This window comes from Plutella xylostella, chromosome 5, assembly GCF_932276165.1.
Source record: "Plutella xylostella chromosome 5, ilPluXylo3.1, whole genome shotgun sequence".
Taxonomy (NCBI): Eukaryota; Metazoa; Arthropoda; class Insecta; order Lepidoptera; family Plutellidae; genus Plutella; species Plutella xylostella.
The window spans coordinates 7,122,545-7,147,142 of NC_063985.1; the positions used below are offsets into that span (position 1 = coordinate 7,122,545).

At 37.4% G+C, this 24,598-nt stretch overlaps 3 protein-coding genes across 4 annotated transcripts; 2 read left to right on the forward strand and 1 right to left on the reverse strand.

Annotated features, from left to right (window-relative positions):
• Positions 1-159: 159 nt before the first annotated feature.
• Positions 160-5,793, forward strand: LOC105385933 (phospholipid scramblase 1). Of its 2 annotated transcripts, XM_011556395.3 has the most exons (6): positions 160-347; positions 957-1,343; positions 2,441-2,706; positions 3,167-3,391; positions 4,470-4,631; positions 5,225-5,793. In XM_011556395.3, exons 2-6 carry the CDS (start codon positions 968-970, stop codon positions 5,282-5,284), a joined length of 1,089 nt encoding a protein of 362 aa, XP_011554697.2. In that variant the 5' UTR covers positions 160-347; positions 957-967; the 3' UTR covers positions 5,285-5,793. The 2 variants fall into 2 exon arrangements, with proteins under 2 accessions (XP_011554697.2, XP_011554698.1); XM_011556396.3 differs by lacking the exons at positions 160-347; positions 957-1,343 and adding an exon at positions 1,623-2,190.
• Positions 5,794-7,500: 1,707 nt separating this feature from the next.
• Positions 7,501-14,313, reverse strand: LOC105385932 (splicing factor 45). Its single transcript, XM_011556394.3, has 7 exons — positions 13,941-14,313; positions 9,930-10,113; positions 9,664-9,788; positions 8,767-8,967; positions 8,340-8,490; positions 8,066-8,160; positions 7,501-7,792 (listed from the first exon to the last, which is right to left on the reverse strand). The coding sequence occupies exons 1-7, from the start codon at positions 14,094-14,096 to the stop codon at positions 7,520-7,522; spliced, it is 1,185 nt and encodes a 394-aa protein (XP_011554696.3). The 5' UTR covers positions 14,097-14,313; the 3' UTR covers positions 7,501-7,519.
• Positions 14,314-16,097: 1,784 nt separating this feature from the next.
• On the forward strand, positions 16,098-24,538 carry LOC105385931 (serine/threonine-protein kinase greatwall). Its single transcript, XM_048633399.1, has 13 exons — positions 16,098-16,382; positions 16,672-16,920; positions 18,381-18,629; positions 18,922-19,150; positions 19,322-19,498; positions 19,717-19,832; positions 20,274-20,467; positions 20,730-20,939; positions 21,137-21,356; positions 21,736-21,887; positions 22,657-22,781; positions 23,436-23,648; positions 24,177-24,538. The coding sequence occupies exons 1-13, from the start codon at positions 16,224-16,226 to the stop codon at positions 24,221-24,223; spliced, it is 2,340 nt and encodes a 779-aa protein (XP_048489356.1). The 5' UTR covers positions 16,098-16,223; the 3' UTR covers positions 24,224-24,538.
• The last annotated feature ends 60 nt before the right edge of the window (positions 24,539-24,598 follow it).

Sequence of the window (24,598 nt, forward strand, 5' to 3'; positions counted from 1 at the left end):
TTGGAATAACGGAAATGAGGAATAGTTAATAAACGAATTTTCAGACAAATAAGGTTTATAAAAATGACGAGAGTTATTATTCTAATGTCATGACAAATAAAATGTTGAATAATAATATGTCAGTCAGCTGTCATGATCGAAAATCGAAAGACACAAGCAAAAGTTTATTTATTTTATTCTGTGGTGGCCACTTGCGAATGCGAAGTGAAAAAAATGTATTGTATTTATTTTTAATATTTTTTTAGATTTTCATTTATACCTGCATAATTATTATTGTTAAGAAATCTAAGGAAAAGCTGAGCGGTTATTACTCTATCACTCTTCAAACGAAGGAAGCATTTCCGAGTGTAAGTACACCTTCATAATTAATGTTGATTTTTTGATAGTTTAACAGTGTTATAATTAGAGTCACATTTACGGACTACTTGCAAATCAAAGGATAAGTTCTTATTTATAAGTCCTTTGATTGTCAATCACCAAGCACAAGCATAATACTCCAGGTTGCCGCCCGCGACGCCGGTCTACTTGCCGGCTAGGCTTCTCGGAATGTAACGATAACGTCGATAACTTTACCTTTTCCTAGTCATAATAATACACCAATCTTGCATGATCCTTGCCCATAGTGCTCATTACTCACAATGAGGGCCTGCTACGTTACCATGTTCAATCACAGCAGACCAATTTATCATTTTGAGCCATTTATACTTTTGTTTAACTGACTTTATAAACAGAAATATGAATAAACATATAAATCAATAATTACTGATAAGGTTTGCATCACCTACTTACATTATAATTGCACAATGTAAAGTGGTCTCTTTATGAGTCATACATGTGTATTCCGGATACAAGTGCATGTAGAATAAAAGTAATTTGCACTGTAATATCAACATACCTAGAGGTAGGTATATGTACTACACTACTATCCATGTTTTATAATCCTCTTGAATTTTCAGAAACCCTGGAAATGTCACACAAGCAAACTCCGTACTCTCCCAACTTTCCACCTAGTCAAGGATATGCACCTCCACCTGATGATCCAAAGTCATCACCCTACCCACCAGCTCAAACTGGGTATCCCGGACCACCACCCACTCAGAACCCAGTCCCAATGCCGATGCCCCAGTCCGTGCAAATGCAACCTGGCTTTCAACCAGGCTTCCAGCCGGGATTCCAACCAGGCTTTGCACCAGGATATCCTCAGCCAGGGCCCGGGTATCCACAGCCTCAAGGAGCTGGTTATCCACAACCAGGCCCGGGGTACCCGCAGCCGCAAGGCTACCCTCAGCCTCAGGGGTACCCTGCCCCGGTGGTCCAGCAGCCTGGAGCTCAGGGCCCACCAGGTTAGAGATGCTATAATTTATTTATAGGTAGCTCTTGTTTCTTCTCAAAACTTATCTTTTGAAATTCTTATTTTGCATGATAAACTTTTTATTTGATCTGAGATAATAAAATGTAAGCCTACATTATTTAGTAACATTAATCTTGAAATTTCGCAATGTTACCTAAATAATCAGAAGAATTTGGTATTATTATTGTATGTATTATGATGTTCTTAAAATATGAATTTATATAACAGTAAATATTTGTACTTAGCTAAGAACATCATTGAACAAACTAAGTTAATGACTTGTTAGTGATAATGTTGTTTATATAGCCTGCCATTACTGGAGAGTGCTGATAATGGTAATTTATTATTACATTTGACTTAGATTGTTTTATTTTACTATAATTGTCCTAAGAAGGAACACCTATCTTTAGTTTGAGTGAATAAATAAATAATGTTACTAAAGGAATTTCAAATTTCAACTCTGAGTGATTGTTCAAGACCTGATTTTGTTATTTTGGAAGAAGATGTGCCAAAGAATGTTGTAGAAACAACAAACTGGCAAAATATAAATGAATTCTTGTCAAAAAAAGTTTCCTTTGTTAGGCAGATAAGGAACAGATCAGTGTATTTAAGAACTTTAAGTGTAGCAAGTATCAGAAGAAGTGTGAAAAGGATTTGCTCTAGTTTACTCACCTCCAACCATGAAGGGTATGAGGAGTTCCTTACAGAAGAGGAAATGAGGTGCATCTTAAAAAAGGACACATGTGTACCAGTAGATGGAATATAGCACATCATGCTGCTCTGATTGATATCCTCTGTTTTTAAATATTTATTGTGTTGTGTGATCCAGATTTTACTTGGTTAGTAGGTTTTTGTGTTTCTGTTATTTAGCCGAAAATACATTTTCTTCTTACACCTAAATTTCATCCAATCGTGTCAGTCAATCCGTTGGATTATGAAAGTTATGGAACAGTGACTCTAGCTTCATTAAACCCTGTAAAGAATTTATCAATATCTCACAATTAAAAAATAGTCTTTTCCTGGAACTGCTCTAGTTAAATAAATTTAAACCTTCTTATAAATAATAATTGACACTGTGATTTATTCCAGGTGGTTGGATGCCGGTCCCGCAGGCGCCGACCAACTGCCCGCCTGGCCTCGAGTACCTCACGATGGTGGACAAGCTACTTGTGCATCAGAAGGTAGAGCTCCTGGAAGCCTTCGTTGGATTCGAAACAAACAACAAGTACACAATCAAGAACAGCCTCGGCCAGAAAGTGTTTTATGCCGTCGAAGACAACGACTGCTGCACGAGAATGTGCTGCGGACCGAATCGACCGTTCGACATGAAAATCATGGATAACTTCCAAAACGAGGTATGTGTGAAGTCAATTCGTACAGTTAGCAACTAGTTTAAATGTAATCTCATCTAGATAAGGTTCTTCGTTTCGTAATTCAATACCTATTGTTATTCCGTCTTGCGGTTGTCTTCGAGGGGTACCTACTTAGGTGTAGCCACAAACAAGTTTCTAGGTAGTTTTTAATTAAGTAGAACCTAATGAGCTACATTTCGTGTCTTATAATTTTGTAATTTGCTAACGACTCATGCTTAAAAACCATTAAAACTTGTAGAAAAAAGGTACCTAAAACATTTGTACCGATTGAAACATTTGTGAATTTACCTAATTCACGCTGTATTTCCTAAAAATATTTCATTAAAAGGACACCTGAACTTCAATATCTGCAAACGGAATGGAATTTGCTGAACTGCTACTAACAATAGTAAAGTTACACAGCATGACTAAGTATTTATTTTTATATTTCACAATCGCACAGATAATCCACCTGTACCGGCCGCTGGCGTGCGACTCGTGCTTCTGCCCGTGCTGGCTGCAGAGCCTCGAGGTGTCCTCGCCGCCGGGCACGGTCATCGGCTCCATCCAGCAGCAGTGGTCTATCTGCAAGCCGGAGTTCGTGATCAAGGACGCCGCCGGCGACGTGGTGCTGAGGATCAAGGGGCCGGTGTGCACGTTCTCCATTTGTGGGGACATCGAGTTTAAGGTAATTTTGCGTGATTGGTTTTTTTTATTTAAAGGTAAAAAGTCACGTGACCAATAAAGTTTCTATGAATATATTTATTTTAGCGAATTTTGACATCTTGATTTAATTTTTGGGCTTAGCTTGGATTAACATGCTGCACCCGTAGGTTTCGGCTTAGTATACCCTTTTTGCAACACTCTGTATGTCTTAAGGGTACCTAGTAGGTTATCGTGCGGTGTGGGTGGTCCGAGTGTTGGTGACTTATTTAATTGAGTTACAGTTTGTATCATTCATTAGATTATGATGCAAATGCAAGTACGTTTATGAGATAAAATACTTACAGAAAATGTCGTAGCGAAAACAAATTTAAAGATCTATTTAAAAAAGAAACGTAGTGCAGCTTGGCACTCGATCGCTGATCGAGCGTCATACGAAGTTTTTCAGTACTTACCCATTTTAGTTAAGAAAATCTTTAAACCAAAAGTAAATTCATAGTTGATTGACCTAATTTCTGATGTCTTTCATACCCTCTTTGACACACACTGTTGAATACAGAGGTGGTCGACACTAACCCAGGTGTAGCTGATAACGTTATCTCAGTTTAATGAACGTGTTCATATTCATTACTAGTAAAATTTTATACAGACAAGTATTGTTTCACTATCAGAGTAATAAAATATTAAATTTGTTATTAATTATTTCGATAGTTAGCTAAAATTCAGTCGGACGGGGCTTTGTGATGTTAGTATTCACAAAATATTTATCTCGTCGATGAAACGTATGCGTCATCCGCTTGAAACTCTCCGTTTACCTAATTACGAATATTTAATGGAAGAAGTCGCGTTTACGCTGGAAGTCCACCATCCAAGTGTCCTTTGTATACTTTACCAATTGCTTCGTTCCTTCCTTTACCGGTTCCTTTCACATATAAAAATCTGTTCTTCTCTACAAGCCGGGATGTGTGAACAGACCCTAACCCCCTTATTATAGAAGAAAGAATTTAAAAAAAATGAAATCTCTAGACTATAAACGGTACTAAAACAGAACTATCTTGAGTTTACTTTTAAAAACTACAGCCACCACTTCCTTCCACCGCCAGGTGTACTCCAGAGACGGTGAGACGAAAGTGGGCAAGATCTCGAAGCAGTGGTCGGGGCTGGCGCGCGAGATGTTCACCGACTCCGACTACTTCGGCATCTCGTTCCCGCTCGACCTGGACGTCAAGATCAAGGCTGTGCTCATCGGCGCCTGCTTCCTCATTGTGAGTATTCTCTTGTTTGCCTAGCCAGTCAACTGTCCATTTAGGTGACCCCAAACGCTAAACGTATTTAAAATTGTATTTAAATCAAATTTTAAATACATTTTGTACTTACTGACAGACGTTTGACAGGCTACTAAAAACGTTAAGCGTTTGGTGAAATTCCACCTTATAACATGGATATTTAAGTTATGGATATTATGGTATCTACTGGACGTTTGTCTCAATACGTCACAAGTTACCCCCGCGCTCGCTCGAGAGGTCACGAGGTTTTGAAGTACGCGTCTTGCGCCCTAATCTAAGTATGTTGGCGCTTCCACGACGCATGGGGGCGTAGCGGCGGCGGCGGCACGCACTGGTATTTGTTTGGTTTTACTTGAATCAAATGCGGCGTCGCTTTGTATGTAGCTATTTCCCTCCTACCCGCAGGTGTTTCATAGGTGCATGGTGATTATATGGCCATTTCGACTTAGTTAAGTGAAATTACAGTAAGCGACAGTCTTTTGTGCGTGTCGACGGACGAATGCGTTGCCCATTCTAAATTAGTATTACTAACATGAAGCCTTCAGAATATAACATAATTGTTTTTGTTTCAGGACTTCATGTTCTTTGAAAAAGCGGGAAATAAAGAATCAGACCGGCCTGGTATGTTATAAACACAAACTGATTTAAGAATCTTTTACTTTTTTACGCTTTAAACTTGTTCTCATTTGACGCAAGGTAATAATAATGATAATTAATATCTATGTTTTAGACTGTAAGGTATACCTTATCTATGTATGTCTATGTCATAAAAAATGTTAATTAACATATATTACATTCATATAAATATATATTTACATAATATCAGTTATGCATAAAAAAAATGCAAATCTATTTTAATAATCTTAACGAATACTTACGTTACTTTATCGAATCTCAGTAAATTCTAAAATGAATAATTACGTAATTGGTAACTAAGCCACAGTCCAAAAAAATTAAGTTGGCTTGACTAATTAATTTTTCTATCTCTAATAAACTGTGGCCAAAAATCCTGTTGAAGATGAAAATAGAAATCTATGTATTAAAATCATCCCGTTTAAATAAAATGTATAAGTTTAGCTCTAATATAAGATTTCATAAAGTTTGGGTATTCTTACAGTAAATTCAGAGCATCTATTATTTATCAATGTAAGTAAATAAGATGAAAAAAACACAACACGTAATGCTATGAAACCTTACACTTGAAGTAACCTACATGTCTTCAAATATTAATAGTTCTATGAAAATGATTTGTAATATATGTATTTAAATAAGGTTTTTCCGACAATAATCTCTTACTCTCACGGCAAATGTGTTAATTTGTCTGTAATGTTTGTCAAAGCCGCCATTTCGCTTCCAAACATGCCTTCCGCCAAAGCTCTGGGCTAAAACTATATATTTTATGCTTTCCATAGCGTGATGTATAATATTGAATTTGAACTATAAATAAGTATTACTATGTTCGGCAACGGTCCACGTTTGAATTCACAGGACTAAATTTTATTTTAATAATAATTTTAATTATATTGGATCAGTATTTTGCTTTAAATCTTTGGGTCTTTGCTGCTTTATTTATTTATTTTAGTTTCTTAGAATAAGTCAAAACATAATGGAATCATAATAATTTATGTAACGAAGAATGATGTACAGGTATCTACTCAATGTTTATGAAAATCTAAGTCTGGTCTACTGTAGTGTTTCGGCAGAGTTGTGCCTTTTTATGAATTTAAAATATACCTTTATATTGTTTATTACCAATATAGAGTCAGTATAGGTACTTTATTAGAAAATAACTTTAATTTAATTGATTATCTAGCCATCCATGCATTTCGACATTTTCTCTCAGTTAATGTAAGTACAATCAATAACAGGTAATTTATCTTTCAGGGTTTCTATAATATGTAGAATTGTAGGGTGTATATAGGTCATCCATTAAACTGAGTAATATCATTGATGTCTCTTGTCACCAGCGATATTTACTTGTCTAAGCTCGTCACACATTCATTCTGAGTTTAGTGACTGACCTACAGGGCAGTAAATTGATTTTAATGGTGTGCCTACTGGAATGGTGCTTATTATACCTACCTTTTTATTTTTTTACGTGTAATTACGCTTGACCGCATAAATGCTATCGTTTTATAGGTTTCAGTGATATTTATTTAAGTATTTTGAGACTATTTAAAACATAAATTTAAAGAAACAATTAAACATGTTAATTAAGTTGTAATAAATTTATTTCAATTATAAAGTTCTGATTTATATTTTATGATTGTGAACTAAGTATAATGCATTTTTATTACTATACACATATTATATGGAGTGTTCTTGAAAAAATATAGAAAATGTTTAAAAATATACTTAGTTTTCTTATTCTATGACCTTATTTTTTAAAATCTGATTCTACCTAACATAATTTAATGTCCTCCTAGCCGAATTTCGACCACGGCGGCCAATCTCATTTGAGATCAGCCATCTACGCAGGAGTAGAATATAGTGCCCAAGTGTGTGCGCATTACACAGGAGCACTCTCTGTTCCATCACTCTCATAGTCCAATGGGACGGATTGACCGACACGACTGGAGAGAGCTAGGCGCAGGACCGGTTGCTTTACATGCTCATTTCGGACATCAGGTGTTATAATATTCTAGTCTATGCATCAGGTGACCTAACATAAAAAATATGTAGTAGTCTCGTATTTATTTGAATAATTTAATTTTAATTGATATATGGCTTTGTAAGGCTAATTAAATTTAATTAAAGTTAAACATGAAATAATACCTAAATCGAGGGGTGCCCAGTGGCCTCTATTCGTACACAGCAGCTGTAAACCCTCTACGGAAATAACAACACCTTTTTGCTTCATCTATACTTTAATCATTAAGCTGGTATCCTGCAAACTTTTCCACGTCATAGAAGCCAGCCTTCACTTGTCTTCCGCCGAAGAATCTTCCGTTTAGATCGACGACAGCTTTGATTGCGCTCTCGATGCGTTTGAACTCAACGAATATCCGCACGGCTTCGTCGGCCGGCGCGTTGGGTAGCTCGAAGATGACCACTTTGATGACGTCACCGTATTTTGTGTTGCACTCGTCTTTCACTTCAGGCTCTAGCTCCTCGTCGACGTCGCCCGGACCAACCATGTTCTGAAATCAAAATAATATTCTATAAGTTTTTTTTTAATAACACTGTGCAGCTTACACAATGGCCTAATTTTGATATTATGTTTTTCGAAAGCTCAACTTGAGGGACTATCAGTACAAATTATGATATTCTATAACAACTTTAGTATATTGAGCATTTCAATGTTTTCTTGTAGAAGCTGGGACTATCAGTTCAAATTATGATATTGTATAATCACTTTAGTATTGAGCATTTCAATGTTTTCTTGTGGTAGCTATAGTCAAACTTATACGAACCCTAAGTAAAACAACTTTGCTCGGTGATTTCATTATTTCTGTGATTGATGGTTCCTGCTTCATTTGAGGTGAGTTAGTGCTGCTACCGGGTGAGTCTGTAAAAATATTAAGTGGTACTTAGAAGAGTTATAATTACGAGTATAATAGATAGTATCTAGTTATATGTATTATGCGTTATATGAGTAGAGTAGGCATCTTGGCGGCAATCATCTGCACTAACTTGAACCCTTTGTACACACGAATGGAAATTGTTAACAATTTTTAAGTCTCTTACCAGGTCCAGGCAAATTCGGCATGGCGAATCCAGGTGGTGGCATTACATTGCCATCTTTCTCGTGAATAATCCTCCCTCCACGCTTTGATGTTTTCTCAACTTGGAGAGCCACTGACATGCCCTGCTCCTTCTTCCCCAAGCCTTGTCCTTCCTAGGAACAGATAAGGAGTGCATAAAATCTAACATCAAATAATGTATCAATTTGTTAAGGTACCTAAAAATGTCTAACAGAACACAATGCCGTTCATATAGCTACTTCAAATTTTTCATTGGATTTCTGGATGATTATGTTAGTACCTAGTTATTTTTGAGATTGCGACCATTTTCAGTGTTTGTCAGTGGACACGTAAACGTTTGTAGCCTAACGGCCACCTGAACAAAACATAAATGAATACAGAGAATATGTAAAATATGCATAAACACTTACCTTAAACCCATATTTGGCCATGATCTTGGCGGCAATAGAGCTGGCTCCATACCCTCCTACTGAGAATCCCTGGGAGGCGTTGGCGGGGGCGAGCGGCGCGGGGGGCGGGGACGCGCTCTCGGCAGTCAGGGACGGCGGCGGCGCGATGGCCGCGCCCGCTGCTCGCTTGCTGATCTCCAGGGCCTCCTCTTCCTCTGGTTGCTGGAGAATTTATAATGACGGTCGAATGGCGTAGTGGTTAGTGGCCCTGACTGCTATGCCGAAGGTCCCGGGTTCGATTCCCGGCTGGGGCAGATATTTGTTTAAAGACAGATATTTGTACTCGGGTCTTGGGTGTTGATATTTATATTTAGTATCTATCTATCTATGTATTTGTGTAGATATATCAGCTTTCCGACACCCATAACACAGGTTCTGCCTAGCTTGGGGTCGGATGGCCGTGTGTGAGATGTCCCCACATATTTATTTATTTATTTTATTTATAATATTATTTCATCACATTCCTAATGCTGGGGCATGGGTCTCCTTCCAATGAAGGAATGGTTTAGTAGTCCACCATGCTGGAGTAGTGTGGGATGGTGGACATATTATTTGTTGTGAGTAGTTATATTTAAAAACTGAAATAGCAAAATTTACCCTTGTATTGTCCTTACACTTGGCATATTGTGCCAGCAAGTTAAACTTTAGGGTGGTTGAAAATGGCCTGAACTGCTTCGAGAAAAGGATAATACAGCCATGCTGCTGTTTTTTGCTCGACTTGAGAACTTAGATTTACTGATGCTAATCTTTTAAATTACTTTTGAATTATTACTGATGCATACCAGAGATTTTATAAACAAAGTTTTATGAACAATTTGTATAAACTACTATAACTATACATAAGTAATTAAAGTATACCATTGCAACTAAAGTTTTTTCTGGGATTATGTCTTCATCGTCATCACCAAATCTGCTCTTCCGTTTTCGTTCTGACCTATCTGTTCTGTCGCCTCCGTCTGTGTTTAATCTTTTTGCTTGTATTTCTGTAAATTTCAAGTAAGCTTGTGAATACTGTACTAAATATTTATAAATACATATTTATTTCATTTATCCTGAAATGATCCTTAAAAAGCTTTTGGTAAAATAAGTTTGTACTACATAGAATTATATCAAAATATACCAACCCTTGGCCACTTTTTCATAATCATTTGGCCACATGGGATCATACTCATTAGCAACATTCCAGTCAAAGTCCCCGACATTTAGAGTGACTCCTGTGAGTGTCTTTGGTTGTATGCTTGGACTGTACGAGTTTGGTTCTTCATCTTCCTTTGGTTTACTTTTCAAATCTATTACAGGGGTGAGGACCTGAAATTGTAACAAATCAAATAAAAATGTTAGATAGCTATTATAGATAAAGTACTTTTTGGTAGTACACCAAGAAATACTTTACAAAATTACATGAGAACTTCATTAAGGTACAAAAGGTGGTCTTATTGCTTAACCCCCAAATTCATAGAGCTTTTTGACACTTAAAAATAGTATTAAAATTGGACGTAGTTACGCAGAAAGGCCTCAATCCACAACTTCGTCAAAATTGAGTTATATACTAGAACATGCTATTTAATGTAGGGTCTACCTGTCAAGAAAACAAACACAGTAAAAAACCAACTACAACATACTTTTTTGATGTGGGGGACCAACCCACATTGTATGAAACACACATTTTTTAGTTTCACATAAAGGACTCAAACTGTTTGAGTCCTTTTACAGAAACGCATTTCCTATGAAACCATGAAAAATTTAGTTTTTCATAAAAGACTCAAGCGCTCTGAGTCGTTTTAGAGAAATAAGTATTCATTAAAAAAAGATAATTTGTATTTAGCAGAAAGGACTCAACTCGTCTGAGTCGTTTTAGAGGAATACTTATTCATTGAAAAAAGACAATTTGTATTTAGCAGAAAGGACTCAAACCGTCCGTTTTAGCGAAATACTTATTGATGGAAAGAAGTCAATTTGTATTTAGCAGAAAGGACTCAAACTGTCTGAGTTGTTTCATAGAATATAAGTTTTTAGTAAAACAGTTAAAATTTTATTTGGCAGAAAGGATTCAAACTGTTTTTGTTCCGTCTCTTGGCCACTATTCTGTCACCGCATTTTTCCACCTTCCGTCCCCCCACGAGCCAAGTATCCTGCCACTCCCATTTCAGTTCGGCGACCCGCATACCGACGTTGAACACTTTCCTCTTTTGACGGATCACCACGTTGGGAATACGTCTAAGCGAAATACTTAACATGGCTCGCTCTATAGCTCTTTGTGGAACTCTGATTCGGTGCACAGTTTCGTTGGTCATCGTCCATGTATCGGCACCGTATGTTAGTGTGGGCAAGTCACATTAGCAATTAACAATCCATAAGCAGCGTCGCTCGAATCTCAAACATCTATCAGATTCATACAAGTTACGCCCGATTTGATAAGCGAGCGACGATGCCTAAGGATTGTTAATGGTGGTAACTCCAAAGGAATGTCACAAGGTGACTTGGTTCTCACACGACTGTCGGACCGGGAACCAAATCGACCACATTTTGATTATTCGAAAATGAAGACATTCACTTCTAGATGTTAGAAATACTTAAGAAGGGTTGCTAAAGTCAAGAGTTTTCACCACTTAGTGGTTGGAAAAATCTGCTTGACGATAGCGGGAGCTCAGAAGCAGGCCACAAGATCTGCCAAAGATTTCGCTGTAAATAAGCTGCAGGACCCAGAAGTCAGAAGATAACTTAGTATCCAGATCCACAACAAATACCATCAACCTACTAAGTGTGGGCGACGCGCCTCAATCAAAGATAACTGCACTGGCATTAAAGACATGTTTTAAAAAATTTGCGAAGAAATAATAAGGCACAAGGAACACTTAAAGAAAGAATGGATGTCTAAAGGAACATGGCATATGATCAACTCTCCAAGGAAGACTTAACATCGAACTAGACTACCATTCTAAAGAAGCACGAGTTGCGTACGAGTATTTTCTTTGTGAACAAAATATCAAACGTAATTTAAAAAAGGACCAACGCTGTTAGTCTGATTCTATATCTTGGAGAAAACAAACAGCGGCTGCCATGAAGGATCTATAGAAAGAATCAAATAAACTATGCAACAAACCCCAGGATATCTCCTTGCTACTATGGAAGACCGACTTGTAAGATGGTATGACCACATTGCCGTAGTTTTTAAAGATCTAAACCAGTCTGCATCTGAGGAGTTGGATGCAGATTCAATAAACCAGGAGCATCTTGTATATCCAGATCTTGATGTATGTCAAGAAGCATAATCGTAATCATTATGATTATAATAAAATCGATAGCAGTCGTTAAGCCTACTCAGAGACCTTCGGGCGGCTTGAAAACATCTGACATTCGGGTTGCCCAATTACCCGTCAAGTCTGTCAGCACAAGCTTGCTTGTGTTGGGGTCCACTAACCCACACTGGGACAGAGTAGTGGACTAGGCCTAATCCCTTCCTTCATTGGAAGGAGACCCATGCCCCGGCAGTTGAGATGTGACAGGTCGTGATGATGGTTGATGATTATGAGATTTATAATTATTCTGCATCTTGACATAAATTTTAATATCCAACCGCAAAGTAAAGTCGAAGTGATACGGGCCATACGATCGCTGAAATCCCACTTTTCAGCGATCGTATGGTAAGCACAGAGAACGACGGATATCCTACGGAGGCATAAAAAGGAGGATAGTTGCAATATACCGAGGATGATGAAGTGAAGTTAGAGTAAAAGAGAATTTTATTTAAGTATGTCCAACTTTATCCTTTGAAGTTTGCTTATGTTCATATTGCTTTATCCTGAAAATTATGGGATAATATGGGATGGGACACTTACTAAAAAAGTGGGCTTCTTTTTCGTAAAAAAATATATCAAAATCGGTTAAGTTGATCCAGAGTTTTGCTCTTGGGAACACATTTCCGGTTAGAATTTTATTCATGCCCAACTTTTTTCTATGAGGTTTGCTTTCCGTCAAAATGCCTTATCCTGAAAATTATGGGATACAAACGGGTCGTAGATACTCACTAAAAACGTAGGCTTCTATTTTGTAAGAAAAATATCAAAATCGGTTAAGTTGATCCAGAGTTTTGCGCTTGGGAACACATTTCCGGTTAGAATTTTATTCAAGCCCAACTTTTTTCTATGAGGTTTGCTTTCCGTCAACATGGTTTATCCTGAAAATTATGGGATAAAAACGGGTCGTAGATACTCACGAAAAAGGTAGGCTTCTATTTTGTAAAAAAAATATCAAAATCGGTTAAGTTGATCCAGAGTTTTGCGCTTGGGAATACAGTTCCGGTTAGATTTTTATATAGATGTGAAATGTTGTTTCCGATTACATTTCAATATAAATTATTTAATAATAGGTTTACTTTTGATATATAATTTTTATTTTGTGTAAAAAAGTAATGTCTTGTGTCTACAATATAAATATTTTACTTTAAAAACCATATTGTTATTTAAAAAAATATTTTATAAAAATAAATATTTGGTTGGATCCTTTCTGCGAAACGTTGAATTTCCCTGCTTGCATAGAAAAAGCAATTTAGGAGAAAGGATCCAACTGCATATTTTCATTAATAACTCAATAAATATTCGTTATAGCTACACCATGATTTGCAATAGTAAAATAACAATAAATATGCATAATTTAAGATAATTTCCACATATAAGATGCTTTTCATTGCTGAAGAATACCGATTAGAACTTAAAACGTCTATATCTCAGAACTAGGTTTGTGTGGGTTGAGTCCTTTCTGCGTAACTACGTCCAATTGATGTTGTGAAATATTAATTTCAACTTTTTGACTGATGTAAAGAGTTGAAATATGTGTGTTTCAAAGTAAATTTTAATTAACCTTGTAGTAAATTTACAATATGGTCTATGAATTTGAGGGTAAATATTTATATTTGTTTCTTATTATTTACACCCAAAACTATGTTTTATACAATGCTATATATTTTTCATTTAATATTATGGTTATTAACAACTTCATGGTAATTTATTTGTGTAGTAAACTAATGAAAATGTTTTAAGTGTTTTTTTTAATCTCATACAGTTGACAAATTCTGACTGGTTCATCAACAGTCGATTTCAAGTCTATTAAACATTAATTAAAAGTACCTAACATACCTGGTGAGACCTCCTTAATGCTTCTCGTTTAGGTTGCGTTACAGCAGCTTTCTTAAGCTGTAGTTGAGACTGAAGCAGCTTAATACCAGACGACCACCCAGCTACTTTCTCAGTGGTTCGAGCTTTTATAGTATCAAGATCATCGTATAGTGACATGTTAATAAAATGTTTTTAACTAACAAACTGACCACACCACCAGTAATATTGAATTAATAATGTTTTCTACCTGACGCTATTGATATTTTATAGCAATTTTCATATAAATAATAACAGTAACTTGGGAAGGAAAACACAAAATTGAACAAAATTTACAGCAAAAATGCAAAATAAACTTGCTTGCTGCCTTGCTGCTGTCAGTCAGCCTCACACTCACAGAGTACTTTGTTAAACTTAGTTTGCCTCTGTCACTCGCTGTCACATTGATAAAGGCGCCGACACACTAGCGGACGCGGCTTACGCGACAGTTCATGTCAGATCGCTCTCGGACATTTGAAAGCTGAAGGTCAGTCCAAGGTTACGTCCGTGACTTACGTCCGATAGTTTGAACAGCGTAGGTAGTGTACATTCCTTACCTTTAAAGCTGCGTACAGACTGGGCCAACGAACGCCCAACGGTGGATATTTATCATACATAATACAGGGCAGACTGCAGCAACGATGCTCAACGAAACCCTTTCTTTGGCTTTCGTTGGCCCGGTCTGTACGCAGCTTAAGTCGCGGCTGACAGCCGCCTAGCCGCGTCGTCCGTAAGCCGCGTCCGCTAGTGTGTCGGCTCCTCAACCGAACAGTGCAGACATTATAGTCTCACCTCACAGAATAACTGAAATCATATGAACTATTTTTCAAGTTATTATTCTGAGTAAAACATTTTCTACTGGAAAATGATGCGTTTCGGCGTGGGTGCGCGCTTCAGCCACACGGCCAATGACTATTCGAATCGCTGGGCCGAGCACTCTCCCCCTCTACCTTCCTACTGCAAACGAAGCCCTAGAGGCCCAATATTTTGTAAAGTATAGCCAAACCAGGAATATAAAAACCCTGTATTAAGAGCGCCACATTCGCGTTGAGGACTGCAACACTAAGTATAGTCATACCAATGTGAATTGGCCATGCTGAAATTTATAATAGTAATTTTTTTATGATTTATTTTGAAAAGAGTGTCTGTAGCTCAGTGAGAGGATATATTCTATGGGTTCTTTGGAACTTAAGTAACATGACGTGTACTAACAGTCTAACGGTGAAGGAAAACATCGTTCATCAACACATTTAGATTACAGTTGTGTAGGTATTTACCTTGTAGGTACTCATTAACGGCAATTTGAAAATAGATAAATTGACATAAAGGTACCTATATTAAATTTGCTGAAATGGTTTTAAGCATTCAAAAGACAAGAGTAAGTGGCTTAATATTTTCCATCCTCACAGGAATTAGAAATAAAGTACATGTTAGCCTCTTACAGGTTTGCATGCAGAAGTATGTAATAAAAAAGTTAAACCCATTGACTGGATAAAATATGTGTAGGTATAATCAGTCAAAATTAGAACCTAAATATTCAACCGATTTGATATGTAGGTATTCATATGATATATTTCAGATGCCTCGGATTCGCCGTCCCTTGATGAGTCGCTTTCACTGCCACCAAGATTAATAATCAATTTTTCAATTTCTGTTTAAATTATTGTAATGTAGTTAATAAAAACTACAGTAATACCTTTAAAATTTGCCAATTCATTTGCTCATACTATACTTTATACCTACAAGTCACTTTGACAATAACATCAGTTATGTTATCAAGAGAAATAAAGTGCAATCCCTTGGACTTTTTCTCCGACAAATACTTGTGTATGTGGTAAATTAGTTTCCTTTCACGGCTATGGATAGTTTTCGGCATTTAGAAACACAAAAAACTCACAAAAGCTATAATAAACACTACGCATTGACAGCATCACTGTTTGACAGCAATAGACAAATGACATTTTGAGTTTTTGACACTTTGTGATACCCGTGCAAGAAAAAAGTTCTATTGCTTTTCCGCAATATGGCGAGGGTTTTTATATTCCGTTTGGCTATACCTCTAGTATAAAAGGGTACCTTTATAAACCTCAGAATAATAACGGTTTTGCTTGAAAAGAAATATTAACCCCCTACTCGCACACTATTCGTAAATGTCAGTGTAAACAATACAAAACAAACCTTTTACTTTATTAATAATATTAGTTTTATTATTACTTACATCCCTTCTTTCCTGCACTTAGCTAAATCTTTTATTATATTATTTGAATAATGGGCATCGTTAATAGTAAGGAGCCCAGAAGAATAAGCTTTGACAACACACTTTCTGTAAATCCAACGCTTGTTGTAAATCCAAGTGTTGCTGTGGAAAAATCTATCACTGAGCAACCGGAAACAAATGTTTTTCAACTTCCTCACATCGAACATACAGTTAGTAGTTACTTACCTAATATTCAATAGGTATTCCATAAAGTTTATTTACGGATAAGGGCTCATAGGCCGCACATAGGTAGATTGCTTCGCGGTGTGAGCTTAGCCAGTCACCTAGCGATAATTTAAGTAAAACGAACATCAAGACGGTGCGGTGCCAAGCGCGTAGTGCCGCTATAGATGAAATTTATGGAGACACAGATGTGCCGGGTGCCTCGAATTTCCATTCACTTTAAACATACATTCTTTATGTTTGGTACTTACTTACCTCAATATGATTTTTTTTTAGGAAAATATTTTCCATGACGTCCCTCCTAAGTCTCCTTTAAAGAATATTGATTCACCTGAGAGTGATGTTGATTATAAATACTGGGCTAATCGAGTAGAGGGATTGAAAAAAGAACATCAAATTATCAAAGGCATTATCGAGTCAGAATTTATTAACACTCTTAAAACTACAAATGAAATTTGCCCTCCACAAGTAATAACGCAAGAAAAAATTCAAAAAGTGAAACCTTGTGTAGATTGGCGCTTTAAGGTTGGTTGCTTCAATGCATGAATGATTGTGTAACTATAAGTACGTTATAAGATATCTTAGCTTTGTAAGTACCTACTAACCGATACAGCGATGTTTTGCGACCCGTATTTTAATATGTTTATTTACAGATGACCAAATGCTATGAAGATAATCCTCAGGAACCGTTAATGTGTTCAGAAATTGTGAATGCTTTCAGTAAATGTGTGGCTTCATGTAAATATGATGATATTGTGAAACCAACTTCTAACTGAAAATATTTACTTAATTACTTACCCCTTCCTGCATTTTGTTTTAAAAAAAGTAATAAATTGTGAAGTAAATGCACGATTGCATGTCTGTTTATTGGTAATGTGCAAATTAAGATGACGTAGAAGAAGGAGTACGGACACGTCATGCTTCAGTCCACCTGCACACCCGCACACCCGCAAGGCATACTTACATAGTTAAAAGCAGCTAGCAGTAGTCTGCCCTAGGACAGACTACTGCTAGCAATGCCCGCAAACAATGTCATGCAATCATTGAGAGCTGGTAAAACATAGAAGTACCATGTACATGACATACACATAGTTAGTTAACTATTATGGTCTTAGATTTTAAGGTTATATAATGTATTGAGTGAGAAGGACAATAGTGGACATGAAAGTTGCATGTCTATCGGTACAATGTCTTTGTGGTAGTTAAATAAATATTTTGATCAACATTTTTCATGTTAAGATTTATTTGTCTTATTTTGCTATGCCATCTCGCCATAACTAGGTACTTTGACCAAATACAAATCCCATCGGTCGTGTCGGTGAGGGAGGGATGTGAGGGGAAACTGAGAAAGTATTTTACAAGTGGTTAGGAAGCCGACACACTAGCGGACGCGGCTTACGGACTCGGGTGTCAGCTCAGCCGCGACTGGTAATTTTGAATTATGTCATCTGTCAATTTACACTTTTGACATTGCATTAACTCAACTGTCACTGTCAGTGTCATTCAGTCAGTTCATCAGTGTTGTTGGTGTTGTTTGTAACAGAGTTCGTTGATTTTAAAAGTGTTAAAATATTTTATTAAAATTCAAAGATACGTGTGATTTGTAAAGACATGGTAAATCAACGTGGGGATTGTGGGGAAATGGATTCCTCTCAAATGGAAAATGAGCCGACGGGTCATACTATATTAGAGAAAATTAATGCAAACATCGACGTTGTGACAAAGGTAAAATTTATGTATGAAATCTATAAATAATGTGTTTAATATGTTTGTATACAAGAAAATAGAAATACAATTTTACTCTAAACCGTAAACTCACTTTGTTTTGTGGCCATTGATACCTAGCTACAGAATAAATAAATCAAATCATAGGAAGCTATACACTTACTGAAGGTTTACACTCACATTTCCAGGTCCAAGATACGTTAATAGATATAAGGCACTCCAAGTAGCCTTTCTTATACTTTCCTGATTTTGTTTTTCAGGCACCTAACATTAATGATTTCACCATAGTGAAACCCATAAGTAGGGGAGCATTTGGCAAAGTGTTTCTGGCTCATAAGAAAAGCAATAAGGAAATGATGTATGCCATTAAAGTGATGAAGAAGTCAGACATGATTAACAAGAACATGGTTGCACAAGTGGTGACAGAAAGAAATGCATTAGCCTTATCAAGAAGCCCCTTTTGTGTGCATCTATACTATTCATTGCAGTCCGTCTCATCAGTTTATTTGGTAATTTACTGTACTGTTGCTTTTTAAATTTAATCAGTTAAATAGCTACCTAGTTTGTTGTACCATGAGATTGTAAGTGATAAGACCACCCTTTGTACCCTAATTAAGTTACAACTTTAGAAGTAACAACTATTATTCTTTTTGGTGTACAAATAAAGAGCTATCTGCTCTCATTCCATTACGACCCATCACATCCCCACTGCTGGGGCACGGGTCCCCTTCCAATGAAGGAAGGGTTTTTCACTGCTCTCATTAGTGAGATATAAATAATCATAATTGTATAAACTTGCAGGTCATGGAGTACATGGTTGGAGGAGATTTGAAATCACTTCTCGGAGTTTACGGTTTTCTAGAAGAGTCAATGGCCGTGTTCTACATTGCTGAAATAACACTGGCTCTGGACTACTTGCACCGGCACCACATTGTGCACCGGGACCTGAAGCCAGACAACATGCTCATTGCTAAAAGTGGCCATGTTAAGCTCACAGATTTTGGATTGTCTACAATAGAAATCCACAGAGGTATGATAATATATATTTGATAAATGGTTCAATGAACTATCAATAAGATCTATTGTTAAATAAATTAATGTTGCATTTGCTTTTTGGATCCCATTTAAAAATATATATTTTTCAGTAAATACATACAATACAGTTATACATATATTTTTTGTAAAATTATTTTTATTTCAGATCTGGAAATATCAGACTTTGTGAACCGCACTCCCAGTTTGAACATGCGGACTCCGGGACAGCTGTTGTCTCTGACATCTCACTTATCATTTGGTTCTGGTGGCAAAGATAGTACACAAAACTCAATCATGTCCACCGATGCCTGTGAGAACCTTATCAATGAACTTACAGAGACTAGTATGAAATTAATGATCAATATAATTATATTATTGCTTTATTTTAGTTTTTCATGGCATGTTAGATTATTATTCCCATTCATTGATTTGTCCCCAAATATTATTCCATCTAATTACTTTTGCGATCTTGGCACCTTTTTCTTATAACATTGAATTTATGATCAAAATATTGCAGTAAATGATTGTAACTATTTAATACCACAATATTAATTATTTCAGGTAAATTAGGAGGCATGTTAGGAAGTGGACTGGATCATTCAGAGTTATTGGAACATTCCCAAATATCAGGAATCCATCCGTTCATGAGTGCTGAAAGCATAAACTTGGATGAACCTGTAAGTGGAATGTTATACATATTCTTTTACAGTTTCAATTGATAAAATCCTCAATGTTATCTATTACCTGGTGCCTACTGAACTGAAAATATTGTCGCACAGGATAATAAAGCCAGGGATAAATCTTTGGGCATTAGTGTATCTGTATTTGCAGCAGTATAATATATAATTATGCTTATAATAGGTACCTAGTTTCATCATCATATTATCAGCTCTTAGTAATCCACTGCCAGACACAGGAGGTGGTACTCACAGAACTCCAGAACACTATCATCGGCCATGCTCATCCACCCTCATCCGGCTACTGGCCACTTAACAAATAGCATTTACCTAAGCTGTAATATCCGGGAAATTAGTGACAATTCAAAATCTATGGTGTCTGGGTTACCAATGGGTCAACAGGACGTGAGTGGTTAATCAATGTCTCACCTTCCTCATCAGCCCCAAGACTCGAGCTCATCAATGAACTCATTCCACACATGTGAGAGCTCAAAGAACAGCAGCAACTCTCGAGGCAACAAGTCGACGGACCTCAGCAGCGCTAACGGGTCCTCGCTCGAGGAGAACCACTCCTCGCTCACCGACCACTCCACGTCGCCGCTGTGCAGGGGACAGTCTCTCAAGAGGATCCCCAGGTTTGTGTGACTGTTTTTAGTGTTGCTGTTGGCATACACATACAACCAAAATTTTAGTCTCACAGTTGGTGTGAATTCAAGAGCTTTCAAATATTTTCTTTATAATGTATAAGGTTTATTTGGGAATTTCTTGTTTTGTTAAATACCAAAAAGTCAGTAAATAATTCCATTTGACAGCTGAGTCACCCCCTTGCCTCAGAATACATAGATACCACTTGGCTCGCCCCGTATAAATTATAAAGCTACTTTCCTTTACCAACAGTTTTCGCGCCAAGAAGCGTAAGAGAATACTGGACAACGACGGGGACACGCCCACCGGGGTCACCAGCCTGCTCGAGTCTAAGGAGAACCACAGCGGCCTCACGCAGGAGATCATGGCCCTGGAGCTGAGCCAGAACACGCCCAAGCGGATAGCCATACACCCCACTCCGGACCGCAGAAAGAATCCCATCAAGGGAGTATTGAAGAAAAGGTACTTAACTTATTTTTGTGGAGTTGTTGAATCCTCGTTTGTTATTTTGGATTTTATATGGTGGGATAACATTTTGATCCGCTTCTCTCATATTATCATCACCACCAGTGCTTTATTTTATTTTCCCTTATTTATGTTTGTATTTCTCTGCTTTCCGTCATTCTCATCCTACCTAACCCTTGTTTTGTGTGTTTTAGATGGGCTTCCCAAAACGACAGTCATCATTTCAATGTCGGTGTAATATTTTCCACGCCCGTGTCGAACTCGAAGTCGAAAGAAAGCAAGAGATTAAAAGAAACTCGGTTCAATCTCCCCAAAGACGATTCAGTGTTGTCTTCGGTCGCGGAAAAGTCTATGGTGTTCAGTAAACATATTTCTACAAGCTTAGAAATATTCCCAACAAGGCGACTAAGCAGGGTGAGTTAAATATTTTATCTACTTACATATATTTACGGAACGTAATTTTGCTGCAATAGTTTGCCATACGGATAATTTACATATGTGTATAAACAAACCCCTCCTTCCATCTCTGATGAGAAACAAACTCTGGGCCTAACTTTTTATATAACATAATTATATTCTGACTCTAATCTTTCCACTACCACGGTGACTATTTTGGCTCTTGTGTTTGTCACCGAGATGATAAAGATGATGAAGATAGTAATTTTTATAAAAATAAGACTATGACCTTACTTATTACTACCAGCCCCACGACGAGCTCATCAACCTACAACAAACATACCACCCCTCTCTTTAACCCCCGAAGACTTACCAAAACCAGCCCTCTATTCCCCAGAGCGAAGTGAACAAGTCCCCCACAGAGTGCAAGACGCCGCTGGCCACGGCCCACACCCCGTACCGCACGCCCAAGAGTGTGCGCCGCGGGAACCAGTCCGACCAGCGGATACTCGGCACCCCTGATTATTTGGCACCGGAGCTGCTGTTGAAGTGAGTATGGGATACGCAAATGCTAATTCTCAAACAATAAGTATAGGAATCTGGGAAGACGTGGGATATCACGGAATCACAGCGCTAGGAACACACTTAGAACCACCATATTTATATGGTAAAAAATTGGGAAGTTTACCCGACAGCAGTATGTTTCAAAGATATGTATGATATGTAGAAAAGTGGAGGGTGCAAATACAGGGTGATTGGTGAGTCGATGTATTGCTTTAGATTGGGTGTTTGTCTTATCTATCTCTCTATCATCCATTTAAACTATCTAAAGGAATACATCGACTTAGCAATCATATAGGATGCATGTATGATGCGTTTAATCTTGTATGTTGTATGCTCGTCCTTAAGGAAGTATAGCCCTGTTGCCCTTCTATATACCTACCTATATACTCCAGTGTAATATTTATTATGGAATACCACTATATCCTCTGTATTCATTTTGAATTCCACACTTGAGACTTGAGCGATTATTGTGTTAATTATCTTACATCTGACCATTACATTCTTACAAAAGTGGGCCCAATTTAAAACGTGTTTTGCTCCTTAAATGTTGTAAGTAATTCATGATGTTGATAGTACGAAGCCATAAATAAATGGTGGTGATAAATCACTAATCGGTACACTTCAATAAATATCCGAGATCGTAATATTGATTGCAAATCCAGGACCATTGACCTCCACTAGGCCTAAATAATCGACTTTTGAAATTGGAATCACGTACACACGTGGACAATATTGATTGATGCGATGTTTGCAGACAAGGTCATGGACCTCCGGTGGACTGGTGGGCCCTTGGAGTATGTCTGTACGAGTTCATGACAGGGGTTCCCCCCTTCAACGACGAAACCCCACAGGCAGTCTTCAAAAACATACTTTCCAGAAGTGAGTATCCATTTATGGTGTAACTGCACTGAGCAGAGCCTGCTTTGTCGTATTAAATGAGGTTGACGGCTGTAGTAAGTTAATTTGTAAACAAATGAATAAAGAAATGCCGCAAAATGTACCGTGAAGCGGCGCTCCGACCCGTGAAGTTTCTCCTTTTATTGAACATGCAAGTGGGTATTTATAGTCCATTACGTTGATAAACAAAACGGTAAAAACTTGCCGCAATAACTGCCTCGCTAATGAATTTTTGATCATAAAATACATTTGGACCGTTCGTAATGAATGTGCGGAGATCAGACCTACTTATTATATTATACCGAATATGTTTAGCAAGTAATTTTATAATAACGGTTAGGAGGGTATTTTAGCAGGTTTCGTATTTGACGATTTCAAGGGAATTAAGCTTTGGATATTGAGTAAATAACTATATCGAATTCATTTTAATATTGTAATGTTCTTTTGAACCTACATAAAATCCGACACACGACCCATTAAACTTCAACATCAACAACAACAAACAAAACAAATCCAATCCGAAATTTAATCTGACAGCACCACTCCTCATCATCCGACAATAATTAAAACAGATTATACCTTTACAAAAAACCTGACACCGATAACCTTATTCTAACCTCTCACAAAAACCCTCAGACATCGAATGGCCGGAAGACGAGGAGTCTCTATCAACGGAAGCGATGAGTGCAATAGAGGCCCTTCTCACGATGGAGCCTGGCGACCGGCCGGCGGCGGCGGCCGTGCGGGACATGCCCCTGTTCAGGAACATCGAGTGGGAGCGACAGCTGGAAGCAGAGCCGCCGTTTGTGCCAACACCTGATGATCTACACGATACGGGGTACTTTCAAGGTGAGTTCAAGAGACTTTATGCATAAATAGATAAATATAGGTGGTGTTTTATTAAGTGTGTTCTCGTTGCAAGGATGATGTGAGTCAGTATGTGGGGTGCATTTGTCCGTCTGGCAAAGGTCCTCCCTGTGTAAGTGTTTTTTTTCCTCGGTGCCCTGCATATGTTGGTACGACTTGAGCCTAAATGTCACCAATAAAACGACAGCTCGTCCGGAGTCCGGCCTTGCTCTAATTACCCTGTTTATTGACGGAAACGTGTTTACGTTTGTGTTGCTCGTTGATGATTGGCGGGCTCGGGGCTCGGGCGAATCCGATATGTGAACTTGACCTTTGCTTAGATTGCAAGGGCATGGCGGCCTGAAGTCTAGTCTAGACTGTAGGTCGGGAACTGCTGTTTTATAGGTATCATAAATGAATCATTAGAGGCAAAGCGTGGGAAAGAGCTGCTATGTTTAACGTTTTACACGCCATCTCAATATTCAGTAATATAATATTGCCTGTAACTAATGAGTTATTATTTGGTTTCAGCTCGGAACATTCTACAGCAGCTGCATGTGTCCAACTTCGATATTTAACGTAAGCAGACAGATTAAGATAGTATGGTATGTTTTTATATTTCTAAGATTTGTGTTCAATGTGATGCTATGTTTTTGTAAAATAGTATGTAGTGAAATTAATATTTATGTTAAGGTAGTTTAATGATTTTATAATTATTGTTTTAAATTATGTACAGTCTTTTTTAAACAACCAACTATAAACATTATCAATACAAACTCTCAACATATTATTACGCACTGATTGCCTGCATTTAAGAACGATGTTATTTTACAAATGAATTTAAAAATATGATCTGTAGTACCTAAACCTATAATACTACCTAGTCGTTATAGCCATTATTAAACTTTAATAAACGACCAACGCGCTTTAATAAAGGTGATGTACTTTAAAAA

Coding starts and splice junctions, on each gene's coding strand:
- LOC105385933 (XM_011556395.3), top strand. CDS start 968: ATGTCACACAAGCAAACTCCGTACTCTCCCAACTTTCCACCTAGTCAA. Junction 1,344..2,440: donor TGGAGCTCAGGGCCCACCAG/GTTAGAGATGCT, acceptor GATTTATTCCAG/GTGGTTGGATGCCGGTCCCG. Junction 4,632..5,224: donor TCGGCGCCTGCTTCCTCATT/GTGAGTATTCTC, acceptor TTTTTGTTTCAG/GACTTCATGTTCTTTGAAAA.
- LOC105385932 (XM_011556394.3), bottom strand. CDS start 14,096: ATGTCACTATACGATGATCTTGATACTATAAAAGCTCGAACCACTGAG. Junction 9,789..9,929: donor TTATGAAAAAGTGGCCAAGG/GTTGGTATATTT, acceptor TGAAATTTACAG/AAATACAAGCAAAAAGATTA. Junction 8,161..8,339: donor GCCGAATTTGCCTGGACCTG/GTAAGAGACTTA, acceptor ATATTTTTACAG/ACTCACCCGGTAGCAGCACT.
- LOC105385931 (XM_048633399.1), top strand. CDS start 16,224: ATGGGCATCGTTAATAGTAAGGAGCCCAGAAGAATAAGCTTTGACAAC. Junction 16,921..18,380: donor GTGTAGATTGGCGCTTTAAG/GTTGGTTGCTTC, acceptor TTTGTTTTTCAG/GCACCTAACATTAATGATTT. Junction 21,357..21,735: donor CAACAAGGCGACTAAGCAGG/GTGAGTTAAATA, acceptor TCTATTCCCCAG/AGCGAAGTGAACAAGTCCCC.